Raw genomic sequence first — 11323 nt, forward strand, 5'->3', positions numbered from 1 at the left:
AAATGGGCAGGAAAAAATATTATTGTAAAAATAAAAAGATGTGTGGGGCTAATATGCAAAAAGGTCAATAGGGTGGTCGAGTCCCTAAATAGTAAATAACATGACTCCTCATGGCGGTTTTATGTACCGCTGTAGACCGTCTTCGTTCTCCTCTTCCTCGAGCACGCTCTCCGCCGCAGTGCGATCGCCGCTTCCGATCCTCATCGACCGTCGACGCCGACGAATACCCCACGCCTCCGGCGCCCCCACAAGGACGTCCGCCTCAGTCACCGCCATCGCGCCTCCTTTAGGTTTTCGCTCCCCATCCTCTCCTTAGGGTTTCTTTCGCATGTGGTGGATGGTGATTGATTCGGAGCTCCCTAAGGCAAAAATTGACTTAGTTACTCCTTTTATGTTGTAATCCTGAGTGCACATCAACATTTAACGGGGATCCTTTTTCTCTTTTTTTGCTTGTTTATGTAGCTAGGGTTCAATGATGTATTCCTGTGCGAAGGTTTTACTTGTTTCAATAATTGATGCACTTGATGCTCAATTTTCTCTTTTTTTTTTGTTCCCCTGATGACTGTTTTCTTTTGTATTTATAATAATTCTTTTGGATGCTGCAGTAATCTTGTTAAATTTTATGAAATTTGTTTGGTTAGTTCTATGATTTGCTTTTCAAAGAGCAACATTACATTCCTTGATTTTTTGTGAATTGTCACCGTATTGCTAGTTTATGATGTTCTGAACTATGTTGTGCCTGTACACTTTTATCATTAGATTGATTTACTTTGTTGATTTGCTTCTGATCTGCTTTGGGGCTGTGATAAATGACAGACTTGTGGATTAAGATAATTGTTTGATTCCTGTGCATGAAAGATAAAGTAGAAGGGCACTGAGATTGCTGATGCTAGTCCAATATATGCAATAGTATATACCGTAGTATTTTTTTGGCAGCCTCTACAGCCCCACGGATTATTACCATCATTATAATCTTTGTTTCATGATCATTAGTAAAAGATTATTCAAAAATCTGATTTGGTATCTTAAATTAGAAAAGGTTATAGTTAACTTCCGATGCTTGTTCATGGATTTTCCTTCCAACAATGGTGGTGATAACATTTGAGTATGGGAATATGGCTTTTCCAATGTGTGGTTCATTCTCATCCTAATTTCTTGTCTGTTTGTGGGTATCAATAGCTAAGACAAGATGGGGAAGAAGCAACACAGCAAAGATCGGATGTTTATTACAAAGACTGAGTGGGCTACTGAGTGGGGTGGTGCCAAGCCCAAAGACAATTCTACGCCCTTCAAGCGATTACCCTTCTACTGCTGCTCGTAAGCCCCAACGCTGAAGTTTTCATTTTCTCTATCCAATTATTGAGGGCAAACTTTGTTTTTCTAGTTGGGATTTTCTTACGTTACAGTTAATGTGCTTATGTTCATGTATAGGCTTACTTTCACACCATTTGAGGACCCAGTTTGCACGGCCGATGGGAGCGTGTTCGACATAATGTTAGTCATTTCCTTTCAAAATCATAATTTTTGACTGTATGTGCTGTTGATGTTTTAAAGGAAAAAAGAGGTAAGTTTATTTTATGTTGGATACAGGAATATAGTCTCTTATATTACAAAATATGGCAAGCATCCTGTTACTGGAGCTCCTCTCAAAGAAGAAGATCTTGTTCCTCTTACTTTCCACAAGAATTCTGATGGTAGGTTCTGGCATGATTATTTCTTTAAGTTTCTTTGTCACTTTAGTGCAAGCTTTGAGGTTTGAACTGTCATAATATTTTCTGTATAGCTAGGGTGTATTTCATTCAATGACACACATGAAAATACGTAAAAATATGGTTATAAGATCTGATGAACTCGGATGATAGTAATCATGTTCAGACCATAGCCTCTAAAAGGGTTTAGAAAAATAAACTAGCTACATCTGAAAACATGAGAATCTGTTTTCTTATGGTTCCTCGGAGAATCCATGTTTAGGTAATATATAATATGCTTCAATACAAATGGAACTTATGTTAGAGTAGAGTTTTGAGATGATGAACAAAGAAGAAAGATGGGGAATATCAGTTCCACAGAAACAATTTCATCCTAACATCAACAAGGTCATGTTTTTTATAGTATTTATAGTTCAACTCTGATGCAATTTCCAAACTTGTGTCACGGAAATCTAATTTCTTTGCATCTTCAGAATTGAGAGACTGTTGCTTTTATGTTGTACCCAAGGTTCATAATTTCGTAACGTATCGGAGTATCGAGTTCAGCTTGGTATGGTACAGTATGAGTATATCGAGCAGTACGCTCTAGTGTATCGCTCGGTATATATATATGTATATATGTATGTATATATATATGTATATATATATATGTATGTATATATATATGTATATATATGTATGTATATATATATGTATATATATATGTATGTATATATATATGTATATATATATGTATGTATATATATATGTATATATATATATATAATAAAAGTTAAAAAATTCAAAAAGGGGCAACGTCGTGTTGTTTCTTCTCCCTGTGTGGGAAGAAGAAAACCTCGAAGCCTCAGGCGATGTCGCCAAGGTTTCTTCTCCCCATGCCGAGGCTTCTTCTCCTCGTGTGAATTAGGAGAAGTTGCCGACGATACCGAGGTCTCCCCGCGAAGTCTCGATGATGTCGCCGAGGTTTCTTCTCTCCATGTCGAGGCTTCTTCTCCACGCGCGGATTAGGAGAAGTCGCCGACGACGCCGAGGCCTTGTCGCCTCTGACGAGAAGGAGGCGACATCTCATCTGCAGCATCCGGCAAGGGAGGGCAACGACGGATCGGGATCGTCGAGGGAGAGCGGCGTCGGATCTCTAGGTTCTCCCTTTTCTTCTCCCTCTTCTTCTTTCTCCCTCGGCTAATACCGCCCGATAGAGGGTGGCAACGGTCGAAATCAACCGTCACCGCCCGATAGAGGGTGGCGACGGTCGAAATCAACCGTCACCGACCGATTTCGGGTGGTAACGAGGCAAAAACAGCCCCAGTCGACGATTCTGCCCTGGTAGCGGGCGGTCCGCGTAGCAGTCTATTGGCAAATTGGTACGTACCGCCCGGTACGGGCGGTATCATTCAAAATTAAGAACCTTGGTTGTACCATGACAAAAGAGTCAAGGCTCTATTACCTAAGCCTTCTATGCCTAAAACGCAATTCACAAACTATGCTGAGTTATCATTGTTGCTTTCAGATTTTATGCCATACTTCTAAAATATCTGTTCCAGGGATCTGCTACTCATTTCTGTTGATGCAGGGGAATACCATTGTCCAGTTTTGAACAAAGTTTTTACAGAATTTACACATATAGTTGCTGTAAAAACTACAGGAAATGTTTTCTGTTATGAGGTGTGCCATTTTATGTATCCTATCTGTCAATTTTTCTTGTATGAATTTGGATTACAGAGCTGAATTTCTCTTCTTGGCTGTCCAAGTAGGCAATAAAAGAACTGAACCTCAAAACAAAAAATTGGAAAGAGTTGATCACAGATGAGCCTTTCACTAAGGATGATTTGATAACAATCCAGGTACCCCATTGAAAGGAAGTTTTTTTTTTCCATTCTTGGTACCAATGTAACAGCTGATCAACTGATACTGTTTTGTTGTGTCATTTTAGAATCCTAACACACTTGACAGCAAGGTTCTTTCAGATTTTGATCATGTTAAGAATAGTCTGAAAGTTGATGATGAAGGTAAGAATCTTAGTTGTTGTTATTCCCATGAAATGGGTCTCCCATACCATTGTCAAATAGAGGAGTTAAGTTTGTCTTACTTGGTTTTGTAGATTTAAGGAGAATGAAAGAAGATCCAACCTATAATATCAATCTATCTGGTGATGTTAAACAAATGCTGCGAGAGCTTGGGACGGAAAAGGGGAAGATAGCTGCACTGCATGGCGGAGGTGGCGAAAAAGCAAGAAAAGAAAGAGCAGCTGCACTTGCTGCTATTTTAGATTCTAGATCACGTATCAAAGAGGACTCAAATTCGGGTGCGAATGGAGATTCCAATTCCATTCAGGCTTTCAGTATTGTAGATGCTGCATCTGCTTCAGTTCATGGAAGAAGTGCAGCTGCAGCAAAAGCAGCTTCTACTGATAAGACAGCTGCTCGGATTGCTTTGCACATGGCGGGTGAACGAAAACCTGTTAACGCAAAACTTGTATGCCCATTTCCATTTTCCCATGTTCTATGCAATAATTTGCCCATATATCCTACGTAATCTTGTGACCTGCTTTCTCTTGTTTTGATGCTGCTGTCACATTATATATATTGTCATCTCATGAGTTGTTGGATATTTCAGGTCAAAAGCCGTTTTACTACTGGTGCTGCTTCACGTTCATTCACATCTACTGCTTATGACCCAGTTACTAGAAATGAATTTGAATATGTTAAAGTTGAAAAGAACCCAAAGAAAAAAGGATACCTTCAGTTGCATACGACCCATGGAGACTTAAATTTAGAGTTACATTGTGATATAACTCCCAGGTCATGTGAAAACTTTATCACGCTTTGTGAAAATGGTTATTACAATGGTGTTCCTTTCCATCGCAACATTAGGTACGTACACTGATGAGTATATTTCCATTTCTTTTTTTTTGTTGCCAAAAATGGATTAAGAAGACTTATAAATATGTCATGTAGGAATTTCATGATTCAAGGTGGTGATCCCACAGGCACTGGAAAGGGAGGACAGTCTATATGGGGTAAGCCTTTCAACGATGAGCTAAATTCAAAATTACTACACTCAGGAAGGGGTGTTGTCAGCATGGCCAACAGTGGTCCCCATACAAATGGTTCCCAGTTCTTCATTCTTTACAAGTCAGCCAACCATCTGAACTTTAAGCACACAGTGTTTGGTTCTGTTGTTGGAGGATTGAGTACCCTTGCAGCAATGGAGAAGGTTCCTGTTGATGATGATGATCGGCCTCTGGTGAGTAATTTTCTTTTTCTATCTTTGTGCTGGTGGTTTATCAGATTAACATTAACCATCATGTCAATGTCAGTTGGATATAGTTTTTTCAACGAAATATTTAATCATCAGTTCTCTGAAGTCAGAAAGATTAAACAGAATATAGACATTTCGTAGTTTCTTATGTATTTAAAGATCTATACAAGGATATGATGTCTATCATAGATTTCGTTGTTTTGCTGCCAAGAAACTTTGCCAATTTGGAAAAGCTATAGATGTTTAAATAATTATTAGTTTTTGTACTGGATGATATAATCTGGAGATTGTTAGACCCAGAAGACCCTCCGAAAGCATTAAATCCAGATTTGATTGAATCTCTGATACTAGTTAGTTTTATTTTTGTTACAATCTTATCAAAATCTGCTGTGATTTATTAGTTTTCTTTAGTTTATGTCTTGTTTGGATTACTTTAGATTAGTTGTATCAGCTGAAGCCTTACTATTTTAAGTCCTCATATGGTTAGATTTAAACTTTTAGCTGTAAAGTTGGCTGATTAGTTGGGAAACCTTTTATGAAAATTCTTTCCTTATCAAGAGTCGATATAGCTTGGAACTCTTGACTATATATTGTATTAAATAGCAGGACTCCTCTATATATAGGAGGTGGAAAAGTTTGTGACCCATTTTCTGATGACATTGGGACCATTTACATCTTTTCACCCATCTGAACCGTTGTTTCTTTTCCAGAACCCTCTCCTTTCTTCCTCTGTCACTGCTATTTCTCTTTCCTGCATCCATTACAAGCTCTGTTCTGGATTATCTCGTCAATCCATTGAATTGTCTATGTTCAAGCATCCAACCGTAAAAAGAGTTCAATAGAGCTTTGCCTTCTTGAGGGAGAGGCATCTGTTATTTCATTGCTGACATGAGGTGAATACATATCTGCTGTTTATTCGATCTACATCAGAACTGTTTCTAAACTAGCATATTACAATTTTCATATTATCATGCAAACAAAAGCCCCGAGGAAGCTGTTTACTGCACGATCTGCAGTTAGCAATTTAATTTTTTGACCAGATTTTTTATGCATTTGTGCGAGTCATTTGAGCTATATGTGAAACAAATTACTCTAATGGCTCTTTTTGCTTTTCTTATTGTATCGAATTCTGTGATTAGACAAATGATTGTAACAAAAATAATCTTTGGTTTTGTTTTCTTAGATCAACATTGTATTTGTTTCATTAATTATTCTGCCTTTTTCTTTTCCAGGAGGAGATAAAGATAACAAGTGTCACCATTTTTGTAAATCCTTACTCAGAGCCAGATGAGGAGGAAGAGAAGCAACAAGAAGAAAAGAAAGCTGCTGATGATGATCATGTAAGTTCTGCTTGATATGTGTGTTTGTATTAATAATTCTTTTCTTTATGCAAACTGCATTGTGCTTTAAGATGATGCTGCATCTTGCTACTTGAAAATTTTCCAGGATAAGGTGGGCTCGTGGTACAGTAATCCAGGCACAGGAGTTACCGGTTCTGCTGGTGCCAGTGGTGGTATTGGCAAATACCTTAAACCAAGGACTTCCGCAGCCACTGATTCTGCAGGCAGAAAAGGTGCGGAATCAAACGATTTTACCAAGAAGAGAAAAGTGGATGTCTCAAGTGTAGAGTTTAAGAACTTCTCTAACTGGTAAGATTCATGTATTAGATTGAGAAAAGAGCTCCTGCTGCTGTGGTGATATACCAGTCAACTTAGGCATCAGAATCACTGTCTGCCTGTTGTCATGTATGTATTATTTACGTGCATAAGCTGAATCAAAGCGAGCTTATGAGATGATGCCGTTCATTACTTCTCTCAAGGATGCCTGACCGAGTGGATGCATGACTCATTTTAACAGCTCATGATGCTAAAGGAAGTCTGTTCAAACGCAACATGCTGCAAAATATTGATCGGTGAAGGTAACAGCTATCAGCTTGTATATCTCAGTTGCAGAATCGAAATGTGTCGGCTTTGAAGGTTATTTTGGGATCTTTAGCGGGTACAATTTTCAAACTTGTAGTGATGTAACAATTTGAAGCTGGAAGGGTATGCTCGATCAGCGGTCTGCAGTTTGTTTAAAGTTGTTGATTGATCGAAGTACTTATTTAGGCCAATGGGTGTATTATCCAAGCTTAGCACCAATTGTATCTTCACACTCTGTAGTCTGTCTCCTTACTTCATTAGCAAGTTGAAAAATGTTTTCTTAATGCCTCTCTCAAATTAATCTTTGTTGATTCATCTCTTTATGGTCATTCTGAAATATTTTATGATGGCAAGTTTTCTTGATGCCTCTCTCAAAGTAATCTTTGTTGATTCATCTCTTTACGGTCATTCTGAAATATTTTATGCTGGCAAATTTTGCTGCCGTGAAATGTGAAGCATGATGAGTGAAACTACTTTGGATTGATGCGTCGAAGCCAAAGCAATCCAGTCCAGTCTCGTGATCAATGTGATCTTTCTTTCCGCAGTGGAGCTTAGTTCTCCATCCAGTTTCTATCCATGTTTCTATCAGCTCATTTGTCTCTTCGCACAATGGGGAAGACAAAAGGAGAAAGAGAGAAGTGCACCTGAAGATGGTGGTGTTCCATTGTGTGGTTAGAACAGAGAAGACAACGACAAAGCCGTCTCGGTTTCTTGTATTCCTTCCAAACAAATGATGGCGCTCATGTTCTTTGGCTTGGATTCAAAGAAAAGCTTCCACAAACACAGTGGAGGACGCTTCCATGCGTCCATCACCCAACCCTCATGTCAGGCAAAAGACAAGAAGTGACATCCTTGGGAGTAAGAAGAGTTGGATTTCTTTTGGTCACATTGGCTGATAAAAATCTTAAATTTGATGACAGATTCATCTGAATTTTTTTTTGTTGTTTGTTTTAATCGATCTTGATTGGTTTGATTCAAATTCAAATAAGAAAAATAATTGTAGCACCAATTGTTTTTTTTTTTTTTGGGTCTTTTAATTTCTTCTTTCAAATATTGTGCACAGAAAAGAAATCATTACAAGAACTTGGCAAACGCACCTACAACAAGCTGTCCCGAGAAGGTGGTCGTGTAGGGTAGGTGTTCAAGAGCCATTGCTTTAGTGAGACACACAGCTTTAAGCCTTTACCTTGAAACGGAGACACAAAGGGAAGCAGCTGCAGACAGCACCAAAACCAAGCGAGCTGGTGAATATGATGATTGGTCGGCCCTCCTTGAGGCATGCGATTGCATAGCCATCATTCCTACCTAAATGGCCCATTTTTGAGCCAAATGGAATGTCTTCCTTGCACACCAATGGAAGACGGAGGGAGAGGGAGAGGGGGAGAGGGGAGAGGGGAGGGGTCGTCGGCCTCTGCACCCATTCAAACCACATCCAGCCTTAAAGTAATCTTTGTATCATGGGAAAAGCCAGCAAAAGAGTGGCGGAGGAGCGTGGGCATGGCGGATCCAGGGATTAGACGCAAAAGAATGTCTCGGGAGCTGCTGCTGCTGCTGCTGGGTGGTGGGCTTGTTGTTGTTGATGATGATGATGCCCCCCATGCACGCGCTCCACCTACCTTTCTCTCTCTCTCTCTCTCTGCTACTACCTGTTGCACGCCTAACACTTCCATCGCCTGCTTTCTCTGCTCTCGCTCTTCTTCCTCCTCCTCGGGCTTTTTCGTGTTCAGATGCTGTTCCACAAATATTTTCTTTGGAGCTTTGTATGTATCAGCTTTTCTTCGATCATATATATACATATATATATACATATATATATATACATATATATATTACAGGGAAAGAAGTGAGAGGAAAGTAAGCAAAAGTAACAGCAGAAGCCGAGAAAGAAATGGACTCCACCATACTCCCCCACCATGCATCGATTGCACCAAAAGGAGCATCAAAAGAAAGGCGACCCTCTTCTCCTTTCCCCATCCTCGCTCCTATGCCTCGTTAAAAAGCATGCGCTCCTCCACCCACTCACCAAAGTTAACACTTCACACCACTCCCGGATCCTCTTCCTCCTCTTCATTCTCTCTCCCATCTTCTTTTAAGCCCTACTTCACCAAAGTTGTCTTCTTCTTCTTCCTCTTCTTCTTCTGTCTTTTCTCTCTCTCTCTCTCTCTCTCTCTCTCTCTCTCTCTCTCTCTATGTGTCTACGTATCTATGTGGAAGGGTGGGGCTGAGAGATCTTCGTTAGATGGACACTTTATTTAGATTCGTTAGCCCACAGTCTTCTCACCAGCAATCTTCCTACAGCTTGAGTCGCAGCTCCAGTAGCTCGAGATCCTCTGAGGCTCCGCAGATCAACTACAAGGACTATTACTACTACTTCCATCAGGAGCAGGAGCAGCAGCAGCAGTACTACCAAGAAGAATGCGGCACCAACCATCTGGTTTACATGGATGAAGACTTCTCTTCCTCCTCCTCCTCCAAGCACTTGCACCACCCCCATCGCCCTCCCTCCTCCACCACCTCCACCACCACGCCTGCTCCTACTCCCATCTTCGACCCTGCAGACCTCTCCTTCCCTCACGACCTCAACCTCGACTTCTCCTCTCCTTCCTCGTCCGCTGTCGGCGCCTCGGGAGCCGGCGGAAGGTGGGCGTCGCAGCTGCTGGTCGAGTGCGCTCGCGCGGTGGCGGGGCGAGATAGCCAGCGGGTGCAGCAGCTCATGTGGACGCTGAACGAGGTCTCATCGCCTTATGGCGACACCGAGCAGAAGGTGGCAGCCTACTTCCTCCAGGGTTTGTTTGCCCGCCTGACGTCTTCGGGGCCCCGTACTCTGTGCAGCCTGTCCGCCGCTTCCGACCGCAACTGCTCCTTCGACTCCACCCGCCGGACCGCGCTTCGGTTCCAGGAGCTCAGCCCCTGGTCCTCCTTTGGCCACGTCGCCGCCAACGGCGCTATCCTCGAGGCCTTCCTCGATCCCTCATCCGCGTTGCAGAGGTTGCACATACTCGATCTCAGTAACACCTTCTGCACTCAGTGGCCGACGCTGCTGGAGGCGCTGGCGACGCGGTCTTCTGACGACACGCCGCACCTGACGATCACGACGGTGGTGTCGTCGGTCTCGCCGTCGTCGTCCGTGCAACGGGTGATGAAGGAGATCGGAAAGCGGATGGAGAAGTTCGCGCGGCTGATGGGCGTTCCGTTCCGGTTCAACGTCGTTCACCACGCCGGCGATCTGTCGGACCTCGACCTCGACAGCCTCGACCTCCGGGAGGGTAGCGGCGTGGCCCTCGCCATCAACTGCGTAAACGCTCTCCACGGCATCTCACCCGCGGGCCGCCGCCGCGACGAGCTAATCTCCTCTCTCCGGCGGCTCCAGCCAAGAATCGTGACGGTGGTCGAGGAGGAGGCCGACCTGGGAGGCGGGGAAGGAGGAGGGGAGGAGAAAGGGGAGGCGTTCTTGAAGGGCTTCAGGGAGAGCTTGAGATTCTTCACGGCCTACTTCGAGTCGCTGGAGGAGAGCTTCCCGAGGACGAGCAACGAGCGGCTGGCGCTAGAGCGGTCGGCGGGGCGAGCGGTGGTGGACTTGGTGGCATGCCCGGCTGCGGACTCAGCCGAGCGGAGGGAGACGGCGGCGGGGTGGTCAAGGCGGATGCGAGCGGCCGGGTTCGCGCCGGCGGCCTTCAGCGAGGACGTGGCGGACGACGTGCGGGCGCTTCTGAGGCGGTACAGGGAAGGGTGGTCGATGCGGGCAGCGGCCGAAGAATCCGAGGAGGCTGCCGGCGGAATATTCCTGGATTGGAAGGAGCAGCCGGTGGTGTGGGCGAGTGCGTGGAAGCCATGAGAGCGAAGATGGCGGGAGAGGGAAGATGGCGGGCCGAAGACCTTTTGCCACGTGCGCACGTGCGGTTATTCTTATGCTTATTTCATTTCCAAGAAGAAGTAAAGAAAAAGCACGAAATGGAATGGAATGGGAAGGAAAAAAAACCCATATTTGAAGTTTATATCACAAGTTTATTCTCATGGCAATATTTTCATTTTTCTCTCATGTTTTAGCTGCTTATTTTGTGTGAGTTTGACATTTAATTCTGCTGGTTAATTCATTGACAATTATCTTTCAGATTGCCACATGGATGTGTTATTATTATCATTATATACATATGTATGCATAGCAAAAGTACATGCAGAAGAAGGGGAAGACCAAGTTAGGACAAGAGAGCTTTTGAATGCTCAAAAGCTGAGGTAGAGGGGATTGATGATATCAGAGAAGGGAAAAGATGGGGGATGACAAGTAACAAAGAACACAGAGGTTTGCAGAGAGATGGATAAACAAATTGATAGGAGTGATTCTCTGAGGAGGTGTGTGGTGGTGGTGGTGGTGGTGGTGGTGGTGGTGGTGGTGGTGATGGCAATGGAATCTAATTATGACTTAATGCTCGAATG

General features: G+C 43.1%; 2 protein-coding genes across 5 annotated transcripts; both read left to right on the top strand.

Annotated features, from left to right (window-relative positions):
* Nucleotides 1–114: 114 nt before the first annotated feature.
* LOC135674014 (peptidyl-prolyl cis-trans isomerase CYP65-like) lies at nucleotides 115–7173 on the top strand. 4 transcript variants are annotated; one of them, XR_010513484.1, is made up of 14 exons: nucleotides 115–290; nucleotides 1180–1317; nucleotides 1432–1494; nucleotides 1591–1694; nucleotides 3280–3371; nucleotides 3461–3550; nucleotides 3640–3715; nucleotides 3808–4181; nucleotides 4323–4579; nucleotides 4664–4952; nucleotides 6200–6307; nucleotides 6414–6540; nucleotides 6635–6712; nucleotides 6825–7173. XR_010513484.1 is itself a non-coding variant. In XM_065183437.1 (13 exons), the coding sequence occupies exons 2-13, from the start codon at nucleotides 1190–1192 to the stop codon at nucleotides 6637–6639; spliced, it is 1713 nt and encodes a 570-aa protein (XP_065039509.1). In that variant the 5' UTR covers nucleotides 115–290; nucleotides 1180–1189; the 3' UTR covers nucleotides 6640–7173. The 4 variants fall into 4 exon arrangements, 2 of the variants coding, with proteins under 2 accessions (XP_065039509.1, XP_065039498.1); XM_065183437.1 differs by having other exon boundaries at nucleotides 6635–7173; XR_010513483.1 differs by having other exon boundaries at nucleotides 116–290; nucleotides 6414–6712.
* Nucleotides 7174–8901: 1728 nt separating this feature from the next.
* LOC135674038 (protein SHORT-ROOT 1-like) lies at nucleotides 8902–10989 on the top strand. The gene has a single exon (XM_065183452.1). It carries the CDS (start codon nucleotides 9129–9131, stop codon nucleotides 10722–10724), a length of 1596 nt encoding a protein of 531 aa, XP_065039524.1. The 5' UTR covers nucleotides 8902–9128; the 3' UTR covers nucleotides 10725–10989.
* The last annotated feature ends 334 nt before the right edge of the window (nucleotides 10990–11323 follow it).

This window comes from Musa acuminata, chromosome BXJ1-1 (assembly GCF_036884655.1).
Source record: "Musa acuminata AAA Group cultivar baxijiao chromosome BXJ1-1, Cavendish_Baxijiao_AAA, whole genome shotgun sequence".
In the NCBI taxonomy this organism is placed as follows: domain Eukaryota; kingdom Viridiplantae; phylum Streptophyta; class Magnoliopsida; order Zingiberales; family Musaceae; genus Musa; species Musa acuminata.